We start from the raw sequence: 21,808 nt of genomic DNA on the forward strand, positions 1-21,808 counted from the left end.
TAAAAGATTTGTAAATAATTTCCTGGATAATATAACCTCAAAAAATTGTTTATAGTAACAGGCATCCCTCTAGTATAGAGTTATAATTTGATTAAATTGTAAAGAAATGGTTTAAGGTAATGGACCTACCGGCTGCCCCTCCTCTTGGCAATAGCACTGGCTGTCCAGCTCCACCGGGAACGCTCCTGCTCTTCATACGGGAGATGAAGCTGGGAAAACACTGCATCAGAGAGATCCTCAATCTAAGAGAGAGATGTTCAGAATGTTCAAACACGCTTCAGACTTCTCACAATAACTGGCCTAATGGGCAAACTAAAAGAAAAGCACAGATCCACACCTCCACCGAGTCGTCTTCTTTGAAGATCTTTCTCGCAGTAATGTCAACTTCTCTCCAACTTAAAGAGAAAAAACAAACAAACAAACATCAGACACAGAACACTTGCTGTTCAGGAGAGAGGGCAGAGACCGGTGTCTCACCTCGGCGTGAGAATCTCTTTGTACTGTAGTTTCTCCACGCGGGTGGTGGCCGCCACAGACATGGGGATGACGATGTTGTTGATGTCAAAAGAGCTTTCTCCTCTTCTTCGGCGAATGGGCTGCTGAGAAACACATCACCCAGTTCTCAACCTACAGCACTCAAACACCCTCTCCCACATACCCACACACAACCACCCACCTACCCACTCCCACACCCCAAACACAACCACCCACCTACCCACTTCCACCCCCCCCACACACACACATCTACCCACTGCACACACCCTCTCCCACAAACCCACACACACCCTCTCCCACATACCCACACACAACCACCCACCCACTCCCACACACCCACCCCAAACACAACCACCCACCTACCCACTTCCACACCCCCACATCCACCCCCCACACACACACACATCTACCCACTGCACACACCCTCTCCCACATACCCACACACCCTCTCCCACATACCCACACACAACCACCCACCCACCCACTCCCACACACCCACCCCAAACACAACCACCCACCCACCCACCCAAACACAACCACCCACCCCAAACACAACCGCCCACCCACCCACTCCCACCCCAAACACAACCACCCACCTACCCACTTCCACACCCCCACATTCACCCCCCCCACACACACATCTACCCACTGCCCACACCCTCTCCCACAAACCCACACACACCCTCTCCCACATACCCACACACAACCACCCACTCCCACACACCCACCCCAAACACAACCACCCACCTACCCACTTCCACACCCCCACATCCACCCCCCCACACACACATCTACCCACTGCACACACCCTCTCCCACAAACCCACACACACCCTCTCCCACATACCCACACACAACCACTAGAGGTGTGCCAAAAAATCGATTCACATAAGAATCTTGATTCTCATTTACTACGATTCAGAATCGATTTAAAATGTCCCAAAATCGATTCTAAGGTCCAATCCCATTTCTTCCCTTGGCCCTACCCCTCACGGTAAGTTCACACTGCAGCGGCACGAAGCGTTTTTCGCTCCGCCTCCCACTGCCCAAAGCGACCGTGGCCGCTGCAGTTTGAACTTACCGTCAGACCCACACAGAGCGTAGGTGTATGAGAATCACCGGTAAGATGGCAGAACAAGCACTATATTACCTTAGATTAACGTGTAGTTTTAATGTTTTATGGCAGAATGCTTCATAACAAGCATAAAAAAGATCGCTAGTAGTTAGTTTCAGTTTCTGTTAGCTAGCTAACTAGCTAACTTTCCAGTTCCACCTTAAATAACGCTACAGGTGGCAGCGGGCTGCAGCATTTAAGGCGGAACGGAAAAATAACAATAAGCTAATCAGAGCTAATTTCAGCTCCCCATCACAGAGGAATTAAGGAATGGACAATATGAATTAATTTCTCCACCTCCTGCCCCCTTTCTGAAGAAATACAACGGCCTAAAATTAACTAGTTAATCAGCAGCTGCTCCTGAACTTTAGCGCTCCACTGCTATCATCACATCAGCCCAGCAGCGTCACCTACACACCACCGCTAGTAGCCTGGTAATAAAGCAGTGTTATTTATTATTTATTTATTGTTCATTAACGTCATTGTGATATCCCAGTGATTCCTCTGTCACTGAAGAACCACATTCCTGCACATTTTATTGTTTTTGTAACACATTACCTTCTCCAGGACCAGTGTATATTTTGGAGGCTTTTTTTTCAATAAGTTTTCAATAAATTTTTATAAATCAAATCGTTTTGAATCAAAAATCGATTTTGAATCGAATCGTGGCCCCCAAAATCGGAATCGAATCGAATCGTGAGATAGTAAAAGATTCCCACCCCTAACAACCACCCACCCACCCCCCTACCCACTCCCACACACCCACCCCAAACACAACCACCCACCTACCCACTTCCACACCCCCACATCCACCCCCCCACACACACAAATCTACCCACTGCACACACCCTTTCCCACATACCCACACACAACCACCCACCTACCCACTCCCACACCCCCACCCCAAACACCCTCATATATCGACACACAACCACACCCCACCCCAAACACAGCCACTTCCACACCCCACCCACACACACCCACCTCACACACCCTCTCCCACATACCCACACAATCACCCACCTACCCACTCCCACACTCATATATTGACAAACACACCCCACCCCAAACAAAGCCACTCCCACACCCCACCCACACACAACCACCCACCTACCCACACCCCCACCCCAAACACCCTTATATATCGACACACAACCACATCCCACCCCAAACCACACCCCCACCCAAACACACCCACTCCCACACCCCTACCCCAAACACACCCACTCCCACCCCAAACACACCCACTCTACACCCCCACCCAAACAAACCCACTCCCACACCCCCACTCCAAACACACCCACTCCACACCCCCACCCCAAACACACCCACTCCACATGCCCACCCCAAACACACCTACTCCCAAACCCCCACCCATTCCCACACCCCAAAAACAGCCACACACCCTCTTCCACCCCACACCCACCCATACACCGACCACACACACACACACACACACACACACACACCCCACAAACACACCCACATACCCAAACAGCCTGACACACAACCCCAAACACACCCAATCTGACACATCAATACACCTACCCACTCCTACACAAACACACCCGCCCCAACACACATACCCATACAATCACCCAAACACACATCCAACGCCAATCACCCCCACAGAAAGAGAGCACTGTGTTACCGGAGTGGCGTTGTTGAGACTGCAGGGTGTGGGGCTCTCGGAAGAGGATAACTGTCGAACAAGTGGACTGTGGCTGGGTGTGTTCAGGCTGGGCTGAGACGAACAGGGACTGCTCATCTCCACATACAACTTAGGTGCATCTAAAGGAGGACAAAGGTCTGAAATATTAACTGTTACCGTATGTTAAATTATGGTAATGTTTACTTTCGGTGTACTTCAGAACTAATTAATGTACTTCATTATGAAATATTCAATACAAAAGAGTAGCTTCATAGTGACCTAATCTTATTGTTGTAGTCTCACAAGCTAATTACATAGCATTACTCTATAAACTCTATATAAAACAATTTTTTTATGAACTGCTACCAAGAGTGGATGAGAAGGTCTAGAAAGTGTGAGTGAGGGAACGAGTGTACGTACTCTCTGTGCGCTCCTGAGAGTATTCACGGGGTCTTTTGCGGCTGTGGCTCTTGTTGAAAGTGGCGTGTGTCAGTTCCGTCCTAAAGAGCTGACGAGACTCACTACCATCACTCTGCTGCCGAAGCAGCTTCTCTGAACGACTTTTGTGAAGGGACAACCCTGTGAACAGTAAGGAGAGAGAATCAATATATAATAATGTGCTGTTCTCATGACATGAAAATGCAGTAATAGCAAAAATCCACTGTTCTGTGACTAAATAGATGTTCACGCAGGGACTGGTTAGAAGACCTATAGAGGTCTCTGACCGACAGTTCTGGATCTGGACATATTGTACACTAATAGTAAGATGGGAGGCGAACCACTTGATATACAGTACCACGGACCCCAATGCTAGCTAATCTGTCCAGAAGGAGCTGATGGGATATCATATCAAAAGCTGCACTGAGATCAAGAAGAATAAGAATAGAAAGCGAACCAATATCAGCTGCCTGAAAAAGATTATTGGTGATCTTAACCAAAGCTATTTCTGTACTGAGTTTGGAACGAAAACAATTCCTGATAGGAATTGTTTAAGTAAATTAGAGTTTTCAAGGTTAGTCTGGAACTGTGCTGCAAGCACCTTTTCCAGAAATTTTGAAATAAATGGTAAATTTGAGAATTAATCTAATTAATCAGATCATTTTGATCTAAACCAGATTTTTTTTTTTACAATTGGGCTGATAACTGCAACCTTTAAGGATGAGTGCACAGTGCCAGTAACCGGAGAAGAGTTAATGACACGGGTAATCAGTGAAATTATTAACTAAGGCAGTGGGTATAGGGTCTAAAAAGCATGTAAAAGTTCTAGATTTTTTTAGTTGCAAGATTAAAGACACAAAGTAGACAGTGTAGACAAAAGTAGAAAATGTGGTAACAGTTGCAGGTAATAGGACAGTCTTTCCTGTGTCATCCACATCCAGTTGCTCATAGATTGTAATCATTTTCAAATCTCTAGTGAACAGATCCTTATTGTCAAAGTGTACATTAAAGTCTCCCAATAAAATAATATTGGAAGACATTGCGGTTATGGCCCTAAAATAATATCACGATATTTCATGGTATTATCGCGATAACCATACTCTTGACGATATAACGAAATACTGAATTTAAAAAATGGTTTCAAGAATACACTACTGCACCAAAATGAATATTAAATTTTCTTAATGCATATGATATGATATGGCACACCCCTAACTGTGATATTAAAAAAATACAAGAAATTTATCAGATTTGTAACAGAAGTCAATGATCCAGAATGTCATGGCACTAACAATGCACTCTACATATCTCCATATATCCAGTATTAAATAAAAAATAAATGATACTGAACAGATATAATTTGTCTCTATTAGATATATAATGAAAAATGAGAACAGTGTGAATTTTGCTTTTGCTAAAAACAGCAAAAATGTAGTACCCTGATGTGATAATTAGGGGTGGGTGATATGGCACAATATTTCAGGGTATAATATCGTTATCGATATATATCGATATAAAAAAAAAAATGCGATATTATTGTGTATGATATGATATGGCACACCCCTAGTTAACTGCTGATAGGATAAAATTTGATACAATAGATCATACTATCATTTTAGAAAGATTAGAGAACATGGTTGGTGTAACTGGAACTGCCTTAGCATGGTTTAAATCATACTTAACCGATCGCTATCAGTTTGTGAGGTTAAATGATATGTCTTCCAGTTATACTAAGGTAAGATATGGAATTCCACAAGGCTCTATATTACGACCGTTATTATTTACATTATATATGCTCCCACTGGGCAAAGTTATTAGAAAACATGAAGTAAATTTTCATTGTTATGCAGATGACACGCAGCTCTTCATATCAGCCAAACCTGACGACAGAGTGAGATTAAAGAAAACTGAGGAATGTATAAAAATGTATAAAAATGTATGATGCCTTACAACTTCCTCCTATTAAATAGTGATAAAACAGAAGTTCAGCTAGTTCAAAATGCTGCAGCCAGGGTCCTTACTAAAACTAGAAAATTTGACCATATTAGTCCAGTACTATCAGCACTGCACTGGCTTCCAGTCAAATTCCACATAGACTATAAAATTCTCCTGTTAACGTATAAAGCCCTACACGGGCTCGCTCCTGAGTATTTGCGAGACCTCATCTCCTATTATGAACCACCGCGATTACTTAGATCTCAGGGTGCTGGTTTATTAGTAGTTCCTAAAATTCAGAGGAGCTCTTCAGGAGGAAGAGCTTTCTCTTATAAAGCGCCTCAACTCTGGAATAATCTCCCCGAATATGTTCGGGACTCAGACACAGTCTCAATCTTTAAGTCTAGACTGAAAACTTACTTGTTTAGTTTAGCTTTTGGTAATTAATGTTTTTCCCTTTAGATAAGGCTGCAGATCCAGGGGTTCATGGACAGAGGGAATTGTGGTAAACTGAGATGCTGGTGCTGTTGTTCTCCCACTGCACACGGTCACTCAGGGTTGTAGAGGGTGGAGTGGGTGGATGCCAGTGTTTCAGGGAGCCTCCGTGTCCATGTTACCTTCTGGCTCAATGTCTTTAATTAGGCTGTTTTATTTAGATTTTCCAGAGTCATTAGATAATCACACTCTGATGTTTTATATTCTCTGTTTTACATAAATCCGGTCAAAACTAATTCCATCTCTCTGCCTTCCTCCGATTTACTGAATGCCCACCTGTCTGACCTGATAACGAGGGATGTTGGACCCCCAGGCTCTCATGTCTCCTGTCCGGCCAAACTGAGTTTCTGAAGTCAGCTCTTCTCCATCACCCACCACAGATCAGCAGCTCATCATCCATCTTACTCTACACTACAGATTACATCCAAGCTTACATGAACTCTAACTGCTTCCATTAGTGGCACTGCGATGCTCCTGAATATATAACACCTATGTGGATGTATAAAGACTTATTATAATAATTTAAAAGCCGTTTGACCAGTGGTAGGATGGTCCCCCCTTATATGTGAGTCTTGTCTCTGCGCTCACTGGGGGTTCTGTATTCTGTATTTTCTATGTTTAATGTTCTGCCTGATTCTTTGTCCTGTGATCATGTTTCTGTAAAGCTGCTTTGTAACAACACTAGTTGTAAAAAGCACTATACAAATAAATTTGATTTGATAGTTCAGTAATACAAGAACTTTGAGGTGACTTGAGTGGTCTACACAGAACAGCAATCATGGTAGGTACAGGTCTGCAGATCAATTCCATTTCATCATTACATTTGGAAGACGCTTTTTTTCCAAACGACTTACAATAATGATGTCCATAGAGTATATAAGCGAGGCGACGTTCATTGGAGGAGCGCAGCGGCCGGTTGGTAGTGTAAGCCTTCAGGAGTGAGTGCAGGTAGGAAGGAGCCTGTTCTGTCATCATCTTGTAGGCGATTATAAGGGCTTTGAATTCGATACGAACAATAACTTTTAGCCATTAAAGCCCAATGAGCAACGGGGTGACGTGCCGGTTTTGGCTGGTTGAAGACCAGATGCGCTGCTGCATTCTGAATCATCTAAAGAGCCTTACAACACAGGCCGGGAGGCCCGGATGTGCGAGATTTGCTCATGTAAACAAAACCAGGTGGTGCAGCTGGGTTAAGGTGAAGGAAGTCATTCTATGGCTGCCAAGTCCATGATAAAGTCATAGACTAGAGAGGCTTTGCCAGTAATGGATCTGATATTGACAAGTGCAAGGTTGTGGTGTCCATGTTTGTGTGGTAGCAGTTGATTTTGCTAGGGGTGTCAGCACACTGTAGTCCACTTTCTGGAGTTTTTCAGAGACGTGAGCTCGTAGACCAGAACGAGCGGATGGCTTCAGCATTGCCATTACTGAAGCTAAAGCTCTGACGCTTGAAGAAGCTTAAAGATTACCATAGTTCTGTCGTAAGTTCCTTAGTCATTAAAAAAAAAAAATAAAATAAAAACAACAAACAAAAAGTCCATATGAGCAGTGGCAGCCTAGCACGCCAGTGTTCACTCAACCAGATGCCTAGTGTGAAGGCCAAATTTATTTAAATTTAAAATTACAGGTATAAACTATTTCAGTTCAAAATGAAAAGTAATGTAAATCAGCTTTAGCCCATTGTATATGTGTTCTTCAACCGCCATAGTTTAATGGTCAGTCTGTTTCCTGTTATACAAGCTTTTCCAATCTTTTACATCAAGATTAGTTTTTTTTTTCTGACCTTACTCAACACTCATCTTGCAGCGGCATATGACTTATTATGGTTGATAAAATCATTGTATGGCAAAAGTGTGGATGGTCCTACACATTACATTTGCCCACATGCATTAATATTAAGCTGGTCCCTTTGCAGCTCCAACAGCAGGTGTGGAAGTGTCAGCAGACACATGATTTTAATTATTAAGGGTATGCCCCAATTTTTTTCGTACAAACATCCTAATGCCCAGCAACAACAACCATCCTACTGGAGGCTAGGGGTGTACCATACTGTATTGTACATGATAATATCATCTGCAGCATTTTTGAAAGAAACAAAAATCCATATTTTGAACTGTTTAAACTCTTCAAAAGCAATACATTTTGTATCTGTGCTTCTAGTGCAAATGTAAATTGCTTTGTAACTTATATTTATGCAATGAATATTCCGAGATTTAGCATATTTTATTGTTGTGGTACATTTTCTGTAACATGATTGCTACATTATTATTTCATACATTATAAGTGTCAACATTTATTTATTTTGGGTTAGTTGTTTGTTCATTTATTAACAGCTGCAGTTAACCAGAAACTAAAAGGTCACGTCCACAGCGCTGAACTGTCGGCAGACTTCAGTACTAATTGGACTCTATGTAAATGTCTTTTTCCACATCAGCAACCCCTGCAAGCTCTGGGTTACTCAGAACCTAGTGTGCACCAGTGCAGTCTGTTTAAGATGCAGACCTGGCTTTTTAGTAGGGTGTTTTCACACCTCAAAGTCCAGATTCATGTGTTTGTTACAAAACTGTATTCTGTACATTTAGTTTAAGTTTCAGTTTAATTTCGGAACACCATTCTTTTGTTTGTTTTTTGTTGTTTAATGGGTAAAAATGGGATTCCAGTTAAAGCGATTTCACAACTGCTAACCAAACGAGACACCCATAGGCTTCAACCACTAAACCATCATCACAGCTACTACCGCCAGATGTTCTGCTTTCAAAAAATGATGGCCAGCACTAGATGGTACTTACGAACTGTGGAGAGGAGAGAGTTGTTGAGCTTATACTTTTCTTTGGAGGGAGATGATGATGAGGGGTCAGGGAGATGGCTGCTCAGAGGGAGCTTGTGTTTGAGGGACATTTTCTTGATGGGTTTGATCTTCTCAAGCGGTCGGCCCTGCCAGTGACACTTCAGCAGGCGCTGCAGGTGAAGACTTATCCCCACATCTGAAAGAGAGAGAGATTAAGTATAACAATTCAGAAAACATTTTCATGTTCATATTAATACTTCTAGAAGGTATCTGAGGTGGACCTACTCCTAAATATCTCACACCAACTATCCAATTTATTGTATAAAAATTCAATATATTTATAGTTTATATGTTAATAAATAACTCCCATATAGTCCAGATGTATCATATATTTTTTACATGTTAGAAGTTGGGGTCACGTAATGGCAGTATACTATATGCTTTACAGTGAATTTTTTACATAATTAATTAGCATTTTTTCAATAGAGAGCTATTAAAATTATTGCCCTATTGCAAGCTCCTGATATCTGGTCATGCTCCTGTATTTATTCATTTAAATATTAAGACACAGCTTTTGTTTCAGACCTTAATACAGAAAGATTTTTTTTCTATTAATGCCAAGTCAACAGACAACCCCCTATTTATATGGGACACATGTAAAGCATTTATAAAGGACTGAGTATAGCCTACGCAAAAAGTAAAAAATGCAGACTGCTAGAGAAGCAGTGACAACTCGAAGCAGAACTCGATCATCCTAAAATGCCATTACTTAATTTATTTGATGAGGCAGTACTGAAAAATGTTATATAAGTACTTTTTTTACACAACAGTCAAAAACCAATTTGGTTTTCTCAAAGCAAAACTTGTATGAACATTGTGATAACTCAAGTAAATACCAGATCAGAGCTAAACATTCTGCACAGGTCATTACTTCTGTTAAAGAATAGAATGTTGTGATAAATAATACATTTAAACAGTTACACCTTAATTTATATATACATTTAAACAGTTACACCTTAATTTATATATACATTTAAACAGTTACACCTTAATTTATATAAATCTCAACAAGCATAAGAGACCCCAGAGGTTATGTTCTCTTTTTTGTGCTAATTGTTTATTTAGACTGTTCCAGAGAAGATTAAAATGTTTTAAGTTGCCCCAATAACAAAAAAGAGGCCATTTTACCACACATTTTACTTGAACCTTTGCTGGAAATATTTAATTATTCGTTTGAAATGGGAGTTTAACCATAAAGGAGGCAGATATCTCACAGATAAAAAAAGGCAAAACCCCAGAAAACTGTGGATCGTACAGACCTACAGCTTTATTAAATTCTTATTTAAAATTGTTTTGATATTAAACAAGGATCAGGCTTATTAATGGCAACAGCTACAGTCACAATGTTAGAAGGCTTTTGCTTTTTATGGATTCGGTGAAAGGCTTAGGAGATGAATTCATATACTGTATGACTATCCACTAGCTTCAGTTATCACTAACAGTTACAGATCAGACTATTTTCCTCTTGGAAGAGGTAAGAGAATATTTTTCTTTTTCTTTTACTAAACCTGGATGTAAGTGTAACCAGGTTGGTGAAGGTGATAAATACGTTTGATTCTTTCTCAGGATACAAGAAAAAAAAATACAAAATCCATATCCAAGCCTTTGAATAACTTGGTAAATAGAGTGTATGCCCTCACCTCATACCCTTATAAGTGTTCTGTATCTGGACTTACGTACCTGGGTATAAATATTACTTCAGCATTCCAGATTTATTTAACTGAATATGGTCACCCCATCTTCAGTTCGTCAATAATTGTGATTGTATGCAGTCTACTATGACTATTACAGAATTGGATTAGTCTGATTATTTACTTAAATTTTTACTGGTATTGTTTCTAAATGTGTAACATCAGTAACATCAGTAATGTAATGAATATTTTATTTTGTGTGTGACAATTTAAGTTTAAAATGCAAAAAAAATTTTTTATTATTATTATAAAGTTATAAGTTACAAGTTCTTAGTAGTATTTTTAGATCTTGTTGGCACCAGCAGTCTAGCACTCTAGGCAAAGAGCCTCCAGTTGTGTACAGTAAACAAGTGGGGAAATGACTCTATACAAACTGTGGATTCTTGATACCCTGCTGTGTTCCTTTTACCAGTTCTTTAAACACATACTTTGCTAAGGTAGTGAATGTGCAATGGGTCCATAAAGTTCCACACAGTGACAGCAGGTGGAATCACCCTGCAAGTTTTGTACAGCTGAGTAGAGTTAGGCTGGAGTGGAGTTCCAGTCGTTCTCAACTTTTCAGCTTCAGTTTCACTCCACATCCCCCAAAAACCTTACAAATAAAAAAAAACATTGAAACTGTTGAAGAAAGTGTAAGTTTGTGTTTTTTAACAGGTTTCTTATAAATCTTAGCTGTAACCAAATAAGAATAAAATACTGAAAGAGTCTTTTTTTTCCTTTTTGGAGTCAGAAGTGATAGTTTGTGTCTACATGAATGAATTCACTTTATCAGTTTGAAGTAGTTTGCTGCTCTCAACAATGTAAAAAGGCATACAGAATTTCTATAAATTCTAGATTCTCCTTTAGACATTTAATTAAAAATGTACAAGCCTAAGGTAACTTTCTCTGCGATCTTCATATCATAGTAGCAATGCTTTAATTACCCAGAGCCCCCCGTTATGTATAAATCTTAATTAGCCCGTGTATCTGCGTATCCTACGTTGTAGCCCGTGTGTATCTGCGTATCCTACGTTGTAGCCCGTGTGTATCTGCGTATCCTAAGTTGTAGCCCGTGTGTATCTGCGTATCCCACGCTGTAGCCCGTGTGTATCTGCGTATCCTACGCTGTAGCCCGTGTGTATCTGCGTATCCTACGCTGTAGCCCGTGTGTATCTGCGTATCCTACATTGTAGCACGTGGGTATCTGCGTATCCTACGCTGTAGCCCGTGTGTATCTGCGTATCCTACGCTGTAGCCCGTGTGTATCTGCGTATCCTACATTGTAGCACGTGGGTATCTGCGTATCCTACGCTGTAGCCCGTGTGTATCTGCGTATCCTACATTGTAGCACGTGGGTATCTGCGTATCCTACGTTGTAGCACGTGGGTATCTGCGTATCCTACGCTGTAGCCCGTGTGTATCTGCATATCCTACATTGTAGTCCGTGGGTATCTGCGCATCCTACGCTGTAGCCCGTGTGTATCTGCGTATCCTACGCTGTAACACGTGGGTATCTGCGTATCCTACGCTGTAGCCCGTGTGTATCTGCGTATCCTACGCTGTAGCCCGTGTGTATCTGCGCATCCTACGCTGTAGCCCGTGTGTATCTGCGTATCCTACATTGTAGCCCGTGTGTATCTGCGTATCCTACGTTGTAGCCCGTGGGTATCTGCGTATCCTACGTTGTAGCCCGTGGGTATCTGCGTATCCTACGTTGTAGCCCGTGGGTATCTGCGCATCCTACGCTGTAGCCCGTGTGTATCTGCGCATCCTACGCTGTAGCCCGTGTGTATCTGCGTATCCTACTCTGTAGCCCGTGTGTATCTGCGTATCCTACGTTGTAGCCCGTGGGTATCTGCGTATCCTACGTTGTAGCCCGTGGGTATCTGCGTATCCTACGCTGTAGCCTGTGTGTATCTGCGTATCCTACGCTGTGTGTATCTGCGTATCCTACGCTGTAGCCCGTGTGTATCTGCGTATCTTACGCTGTAGCCCGTGTGTATCTGCGTATCCTACGCTGTAGCCCGTGTGTATCTGCGTATCCTACGTTGTAGCCCGTGTGTATCTGCGTATCCTACGCTGTAGCCCGTGTGTATCTGCGTATCCTACGCTGTAGCCCGTGTGTATCTGCGTATCCTACGCTGTAGCCCGTGTGTATCTGCGTATCCTACGTTGTAGCCCGTGTGTATCTGCGTATCCTACGCTGTAGCCCGTGTGTATCTGCCTATCCCACGCTGTAGCCCGTGTGTATCTGCGTATCCTACGCTGTAGCCAGTGTGTATCTGCGTATCCTACGCTGTAGCCAGTGTGTATCTGCGTATCCTACTCTGTAGCCCGTGTGTATCTGCGTATCCTACGCTGTAGCCAGTGTGTATCTGCGTATCCTACTCTGTAGCCCGTGTGTATCTGCGTATCCTACTCTGTAGCCCGTGTGTATCTGCGTATCCTACTCTGTAGCCCGTGTGTATCTGCGTATCCTACGCTGTAGCCAGTGTGTATCTGCGTATCCTACGCTGTAGCCTGTGTGTCAGAAGACTGGGAACACCTGCCTAAAAACTAATACTAATGAACTAAAACACCACTGTGCTGTAACCAGTCTACCACCAGGGTGCCGTGTGTTATCCTGACTGCAGTATTGTATGTATGTGTGAAAGAGAGATCAGGTTGCTTAATTACAGAGCCTGGCTCTGAGCTGGGGGCAGTTTTGCAGGCTATTTTAGGAGGTGAAACAGAAGCTTTGGAATAATTAACACTTTGTTAGAAAGGCATGGGCCCAGAACTCCAGTGACACTAGTATAGTTCAGCACATGAACAAGTGATAGCTGCAAAAGGACAGAGTGAGTTAAATCAGAATAAGAGCAAGAGAACAAGAGAAACAGCTTGATGAAAAAAAAAAAAAGAGAAAAACTACTGAAAAATCATTGCTGGATAAAAGTGCATGGACATAAGAATAAGAGAAAAAGAGCACAGATCTGGTTAAACAGGATTGAGCTGATGATGATAGAAATACTGTTACAGTGCATGCCTAACAGCAAGAAAATATGAGAGACAGAGAGAGACTTGTTACAATGAACAGACAAATTGATTTAAGAGTAGGTGACGTTCAAAACATTTCTAGGTAAGAAGAATGTTTAATTCCTGTTTTATTTTTTTTATTAAAGAAGCGTAGGTTACTTGTATTTGAGATATCGTATACATTATTTACACACTTCTACTCTCATATACAAGAGTGTAGGGTTGTCACGATACCAAAATTTTGACTTCGATACCGATACCAACTGTAGTATCACGATTCTCGATACCAAAACGATACTTGGAAGAAAAAAAAACAATAAAAATATCTGAACATAAAATGTTTATTTTTGACTGAACTGGATTGAACACTGAACAATCGGTGCAAACGTTTTTATTCTAAAATGAAACATTTGAACAAAAAAGTTTCGTTATTATAACCTTAACTATAACATAATTATCTAAACACTTCCTAAAAACTAAAACTAAAACCAGAGGTAATGGTAGCCTGACTATGTGAACCTGAGGGGCGGGCAGAAGTTAAGTTCTGAATAAGGAAAATAAAGAGACAGAAGAACATTACAATTTTATGTTCATTTTAACACTCACTGCTCCGTTTTATTAATCAACCGTTTACCGTTTTTAATAAGCCCATGTTCAGTGTAACGATCAAGCAGGCTACGTGCCTGACCACAGATTTGCGATGGAAACGCGAAAACGTGAACATCTTGAGTTCATGTTTCACAGCCAATGGGATAATTCCACTAACCTGTCGACTTCTCAGCTCTTTGTAGAGATCAGGGTGCTTGTCTGCTAAATGAATGAGCGAAATATGATCAGAATTATGTTAAATAACACTGTAACATAGAAGCATAGAACTATTATTTAATTAAAATGATTTTTAAGAACAGCTAAACATAGTGCTGCAGGTCAAACGCGGAGGCGTTCACGTGCGAGAGAGAGAGACAGAGAGAGACACAGAGAAAGAGACACAGCGAGAGTGAGAGAGAGAGAGATTTGCGTGTTCTGATGTGAGCTACTCACAGGTAAAGGTTCTCTTTTATCTCCTTGTGCTCATATTCTAGTCCCATACATTAGTCTGCAGTTCCCTCAGTGTTTTCTGTCGTATTTTGCGGCTAGCGTGAGCGCTTACAACTAACACCGCGGACCACGAGGTGCCGAATCCGCTACTGAATCCGAATCCCGCTTCGCGGACAGAATCGGCACAACACCCCCCGCTGTACAACTGCGGGAGTGAAAACAGCGCTTATAAATAAAGTAGTTTAGTTTCACTTTCAGTTTTCGTTATTTTATTTAAAAATAAAAATATAAATAAAAAACAGATGCCTACATCTGAGACTATTTTCCGACACTTCACTCCTCGCGCCCGTTTTGTCCACAAGTCGCGGACGAGAGACATCCGTCGCCATTCTACACTCGCTGCTGCTCTGCTGGCTTGCGCGTGCGTGTGTCGCTCTCAACCGAGTCAAATGAACCGATTCACACGTGAATTGATTAATTTGTTCAGAACACTAAGTTTATCTGAATCCTGCCACACCGACTGCTGCGGTGTGAATCAGTTTTCTTATGAACTGAATCAAATCGCGCCTACTAATTTGACTCAGTTGAAGCTAGTGACTGGGCTATATACAGTATCGAAAGCATCGAACGCTAAAGAACCGAATCGTTTGTGATGACGTAGTATCGAAAAAGAATCGAACCTTCGGTACACTGTGCAACTCTACAAGAGTGCGTATCATAAAGAACATGCTATTATAGAGGTTGAAGAGATGAAAATGTAGGGATCGTGCACAGAACACATTCTCATCAGCTCTGTGTAAATAAGTAGCATTAGATCTGCACCAGAGAGAAAATTACAGAGGATGATCTGTTTCTATAACAGAAGATAAGTTTTACCTCACCTGTAAGCTTGCTAACATGCTGATTAAAGTTTCTCCTAATTCTAACTCTATACTGTAACGCATTAAAAGAGTAATGCAATTTAACCATTGCAGTACTTCAGTGTTTAGCTGAGCAATACAAAACTAATCAATACACTTTACAATATGGTTTATTCATAACATACACCCAACTAGGGCTGCAAGATGTTGGAAAAATGTTTTATTTCAGCAATATATATCGAGATATTAAACAAAGTAGGACCCGTCACAAGCCTCGCCCCATCCGCACGCTGTCTCGCCCCAGAGTTTCGGAGCGAGTCTGAGCGTGCTTTAGAGTCAGCCGTGCCACGTGGTTACCTCACATTTACAGGAGGGCCAGGACCAGACACAAACCCAAGTCCAGACTCAAACCCAGGACCAGACTCAAACCCAGGACCAGACTCAAAGCCAGGGCCAGACACAAAGCCAGGGCCAGACACAAAGCCAGGGCCAGACACAAAGCCAGGGCCAGACTCAAACCCAGGGCCAGACTCAAACCCAGGGCCAGACTCAAACCTAGACTCAAATTCAGGACCACCAGGACAACCCAGGGCCAGACTCAAACCCAGGGCCAGACTCAAACCTAGACTCAAATTCAGGACCACCAGGACAACCCAGGACCAGACTCAAACCCAGGACCAGACTCAAACCCAGGGCCAGACACAAAGCCAGGGCCAGACACAAAGCCAGGGCCAGACTCAAACCCAGGGCCAGACTCAAACCCAGGGCCAGACTCAAACCTAGACTCAAATTCAGGACCACCAGGACAACCCAGGGCCAGACTCAAACCCAGGGCCAGACTCAAACCTAGACTCAAATTCAGGACCACCCTCACAAAGCCAGGACCAAACACAAAGCCAGGGCCAGACTCAAACCCAGGACCAAACACAAACCCAGGACCAAACACAAACCAGGACCAGACACAAACCAGGACCAGACACAAACCCAGGACCAGACACAAACCCAGGACCAAACACAAACCCAGGACCAAACACAAACCAGGACCAGACACAAAGCCAGGGCCAGACTCAAACCCAGGACCAAACACAAACCAGGACCAGACACAAACCCAGGACCAGACACAAACCCAGGACCAGACTCAAACCCAGGACCAGACTCAAATTCAGGACCAGACACAAACCCAGGACCAAACACAAAGCCAGGGCCAAACACAAAGCCAGGGCCAAACACAAAGCCAGGGCCAAACACAAAGCCAGGGCCAGACACAAACAAAGGATCAGACACAAACCCAGGGCCAGACACAAACAAAGGATCAGACACAAACCCAGGACCAGACTCAAATTCAGGACCAGACACAAACCCAGGACCAAACACAAACTCAGGGCCAGACATAAACCCAGGACCAGACATAAACTCAGGACAAGACAAAAACCCAGGGCCAGACTCAAACCCAAGACCAGACTCAAACCCAGGACCAGACTCAAACCCAGGACCAGACACAAACCCAGGACCAGATTCAAAGCCAGGACCAGACTCAAACCAGATTTAAAGCCAGGACCAGACTCGAAGCCAGGGCCAGATTCAAAACCAGGACCAGATTTAAAACCAGGATCAGACACAAACCCAGGTCCAGACTCAAACCCAGGATCAGACTCAAACCCAGGGCCAGACACAAACCAGGACCAGACTCAAACCCAGGACCAGACTCAAACCCAGGACCAGACTCAAACCCAGGACCAGATTCAAAGCCAGGACCAGACTCAAACCAGATTTAAAGCCAGGACCAGACTCGAAGCCAGGGCCAGACTCAAAACCAGGGCCAGACTCAAAACCAGGACCAGATTTAAAACCAGGTCCAGACATAAACCCAGGACCAGACTAAAAACCAGGACCAGACACAAACCCAGGAGCAGACTCAAACCCAGGACCAGACTCAAACCCAGTACCAGACTCAAAGCCAGGACCAGACTCAAACCCAGTACCAGACTAAAAAAAGCAAGGACCAGACTCAAAGCCAGGACCAGACTCAAACCCACTACCAGACTTAAACCCAGGACCAGACTCAAAGACAGGACCAGACTCAAAGACAGGACCAGACTCAAAGACAGGACCAGACTCAAACCCAGTACCAGACTCAAACCCAGGATCAGACTCAAACCCAGGACCAGACACAAACCCAGGACCAGACACAAACCCAGGATCAGACACAAACCAGGACCAGACTCAAACCCAGGACCAGACTCAAACCCAGGACCAGATTCAAAGCCAGGACCAGACTCAAACCAGATTTAAAGCCAGGACCAGACTCGAAGCCAGGGCCAGACTCGAAGCCAGGGCCAGACTCAAAACCAGGACCAGATTTAAAACCAGGTCCAGACATAAACCCAGGACCAGACTAAAAACCAGGACCAGACACAAACCCAGGAGCAGACTCAAACCCAGGACCAGACTCAAACCCAGTACCAGACTCAAAGCCAGGACCAGACTCAAACCCAGTACCAGACTAAAAAAAGCAAGGACCAGACTCAAAGCCAGGACCAGACTCAAACCCACTACCAGACTTAAACCCAGGACCAGACTCAAAGACAGGACCAGACTCAAAGACAGGACCAGACTCAAAGACAGGACCAGACTCAAACCCAGTACCAGACTCAAACCCAGGATCAGACTCAAACCCAGGACCAGACACAAACCCAGGACCAGACACAAACCCAGGATCAGACACAAACCAGGACCAGACTCAAAACCAGGACCAGACCTTAAAGTTGAGGGTAACATTTCTAAAAAATAAAAAAAAGTGTGCAAAAAAACAACAAAAAAAAAAAACAAATTATGTTTTATGTTTTAGCATCTGTAATGCAGGTGTTTTTTTCCTCCATTTGCAGCTGTACTCACCATCAGGAAATGAAAGAATGGGATGAATACAGGGGTCGAACTGAGCCAGTCTGTCCAGTAGAGGCAGTTGTAACTGAGGGTCGACAGGAGCCAGAGAACGGCCGCAGCACATCACACACTGCCCACTGACCTCACAGCCACACCTGCCAGGCCCAGCCAAATTTTGAATCTGTAATGGAGGGGTGGAGGGCGGACAGAGAGAGATATATATATATTAGGTCAATAAACTGCTTAAAAGCCATAATTTATTTGCATTTTAATATACTTTGTTTATAGTCTTTTGTTTGTCGAACACACATTTGTCTATTCACAAAACACTCCAATAACTTGTTTTGCTGACTCCACCCAGAGTTGCTGAGCAGCTGACCCAGTTGATGATGCATGTGGGCATACTCTAGTTTGCATTCATTTGATTCATTAACCTCAAAATTGACAAGAGAGCGAGCGAGGCAGAGGGAGGGGGTTGTTTCTACAGGCAACCACAGTTAATGTCCTCGGACCTATTTAATATGGGTTATTCAGGAAACCTGAGAGAAGGGGAATAACAAGACTATGTTTCTTTGTGGGATTGGTGAAACTGATTTAATTGAGGTTTAAACAGAGAGATAAGCATTGCATTGATAACTATAGATGAGTGTCCCTTTAACCCCTATTCTCAAAAAATATTAGAGAAATTATTTTCTAAACAAATGGATCTTTTCATTGACAAAAATAAAATATTGAGGGCCCACAAATACAGCTTAGGGAAAATAGAACTACTGCATATGCAGTAATGGAGATGGTACAAGAAATAGCAAAAAAATAGAATATGAGGAATGTTCAGTTGTAATTTCTATTGATTTAAAGAAGGCATTTGATACTTTAGTTTTAATTTCTTAGGTGTTATTGATCATAAATTAACATGGAAACAATATATACAATAAAAGATCGCAAAATCCTGATATAAATCCTGTATAAGTCTAGAAATAGACTAAATTATAAAGCTCTACATATAATTTATTGTTCTCTAATACTTCCTTATATATCATTGTGTGAAAGTGTGGGGTTCTACGTATAAAACAACAGTGAATGCTATAGTCCTCTTACAAAAACAAGCCATACGTATTAATAATAAAGCTGGATACTATGAAAATACTAACACACTGTTTGTGAAATCCCATGTTATAAAATTGTATGATTTGGTTGGCTATAAAATAATACAAAAAAATAAAATAATACACTATTTTTCCATCAATGTTTGTAGTGTTTTTGTATTATGTGATGACAAACTGGAAGAATAAAGAATCATCATCATCATCATCATCATCATCAAGAGGGAGCTCATACACAAAGGCTGTTTACCAGCACATCACTCCTCAAACATACACTACCATATACACTATTCTACATCAGAAGGTGCCGAGGCTGTTGTGGTGCAGGTTTACATAATGGTACACTGCACACCATCAAACTACATCTCTGCATCATTCTGATGTACCAACACTTAAGATATACTATATGTGACCAGACTGATTAAGCATTATTACTACTACTGCAGCATACCAGTGATATCATACACAAGCAGAACAACGAACTTATGTAGACTAAAGGAGACATTATACCATTTATTAGTCATTTATAAGTGGTTAATGGAAACCATCATTCAGCTCTGATAAAGGTATTCTTGCCACTACCAATGAAAATGTCAGATTGTATTACAAATAATTTGGACTTAATAAAAGCGTTAGTGAAATAAAATAAATTGATGTTTAGTCAAAGCGCTATTCTCATACCTGTCAAGTTTTGGACTTAAAAATAAGGGATTTTTTCCGCCGCCCCAACAGCCCAAACGAGGAAAAAAAAAAAAAAAAAAAAAAAAAAAAAAAAAAAAAAATATATATATATATATATATATATATATATATATATATATATATATATATATATATATATATATATATATTATATATATTTTTATTTAATAGATTTAAAATTGAAATTGAAGGGTGCACAAATTTACAAAAAGGACATGAATCAGATATATTCCATAAGTAAATAATAGTCCTAAGGGGCCTACACAATTACTAATCTTTCATTAATACTTCTTTCTATCGTTCAGTCCACTCCTGATCAGTTCAGTTAATTTCAGCCCTCTCCACATTTTCTCTCTCTCCAGCTCAACCATCTCTTCTACCCTTTCTAAATAATACATTACATTACATTATAGTTATGGAAATGATAGTTATTGGCTGATCAGGCACATCAGGGCAGGGCATTATATATATATATGTAGATTTTTCTCAAACCCTGAATATCTATCTAGCTAATTCTAAAGTTAAGCTAACTGAGTCACAAGCTGTATTTTATTAAACACACAGTGGGTTTAATTTATGTTTTGATTCAGAGAAGAGTCTTTTTAACCAGCTATCAGAAACAATCTCATCACAGTTTACATGGTTAATTACCTTTCTTTTAGAAAAATCTCAAAATCTCTGTATATCCAGATTAGTTTTAACGACAGCTGCTCCGACTAGCTGCCTGAACTCACAGCGAGGGGAGGGGCGGGGCTTCCCGCACACTAAACTGCGCTCCGCAAAACCAGCTAGCTGATTGGCTGTTTCTCCTGAAAGGCGGGACTTTCTACTTGAACCGGCACCACGATTGGTTAAGAGACACACAGCGGTCAGTGCATTGTCGCCTGTGGCCTATATATTTTTTTATTTAGTATAATACGGGAAATTTACGGGAAAATACTAATACGGGAGGACGGCGGGAAAGAGGAGTAAAATACAGTAGTTTCCCGGCCAAAACGGGAGACTTGACAGGTATGGCTATTCTCTGTTAATTTCTTAAACTGTACTTGCACAGTATGAGAGAGAGAATGAGTGAGAATGAGAATTAGGTCATATTTATGTCAAATTTTCAAACAGCAAAATTGCCTTGAAACAGCCCTGGTCACATGATTCCCCCCCCCCCATTTATGACACTATAAGTCTGACATTACTTCCTTGATTTGGATTCCGACTTGAGCTTCAAGACTTGAAGCGACTTGTCAGCATTTTAAAACCACTAAGTTCTGGTATTGAATAAATACTGACTGCCTGTTTCTCTGTAACCTGTTTAGACAAACTACTGAACTTAACCTAAACTTTTTTTAATAAATTAAGAGAAGGTGAACACACACATTTCTCCCTGAACAAAGCACTGCACAGATTATATGTCAAAGCAGATTAAATAAACTGTTGAACAGCAGAGATTCTGACTTTTAAATGTGGTGGTTCTCAGTCCTGATTTTTACAGTACACTTGAGCTGTAAATCTTATTTTTGATGCTATATATTCCTTATTTGTGGAAATACTGTAATGACATTTGATTTGAT

At 41.8% G+C, this 21,808-nt stretch overlaps 1 protein-coding gene across 5 annotated transcripts in view; it reads right to left on the reverse strand.

Annotated features, from left to right (window-relative positions):
• kansl1b (KAT8 regulatory NSL complex subunit 1b) overlaps positions 1-21,808 on the reverse strand; it is a 150,342-nt gene that overhangs the window by 3,723 nt on the left and 124,811 nt on the right. For 3 of the 5 annotated variants that reach the window (XM_049476103.1, XM_049476105.1, XM_022666745.2), the window contains 7 exons: positions 18,451-18,619; positions 8,914-9,108; positions 3,680-3,838; positions 3,260-3,399; positions 478-599; positions 338-395; positions 130-242 (listed from right to left, as the gene is read on the reverse strand). In XM_049476103.1, the coding sequence (XP_049332060.1) occupies positions 130-242; positions 338-395; positions 478-599; positions 3,260-3,399; positions 3,680-3,838; positions 8,914-9,108; positions 18,451-18,619 (956 nt within the window). The remainder of the gene's footprint in view (positions 1-129; positions 243-337; positions 396-477; positions 600-3,259; positions 3,400-3,679; positions 3,839-8,913; positions 9,109-18,450; positions 18,620-21,808) is intronic. The other 2 variants (XM_049476104.1, XM_049476106.1) reach the window with 1 other exon arrangement.

The sequence above is a fragment of the Astyanax mexicanus genome, chromosome 3 (genome assembly GCF_023375975.1).
Source record: "Astyanax mexicanus isolate ESR-SI-001 chromosome 3, AstMex3_surface, whole genome shotgun sequence".
Classification (NCBI taxonomy): Eukaryota; Metazoa; Chordata; class Actinopteri; order Characiformes; family Acestrorhamphidae; genus Astyanax; species Astyanax mexicanus.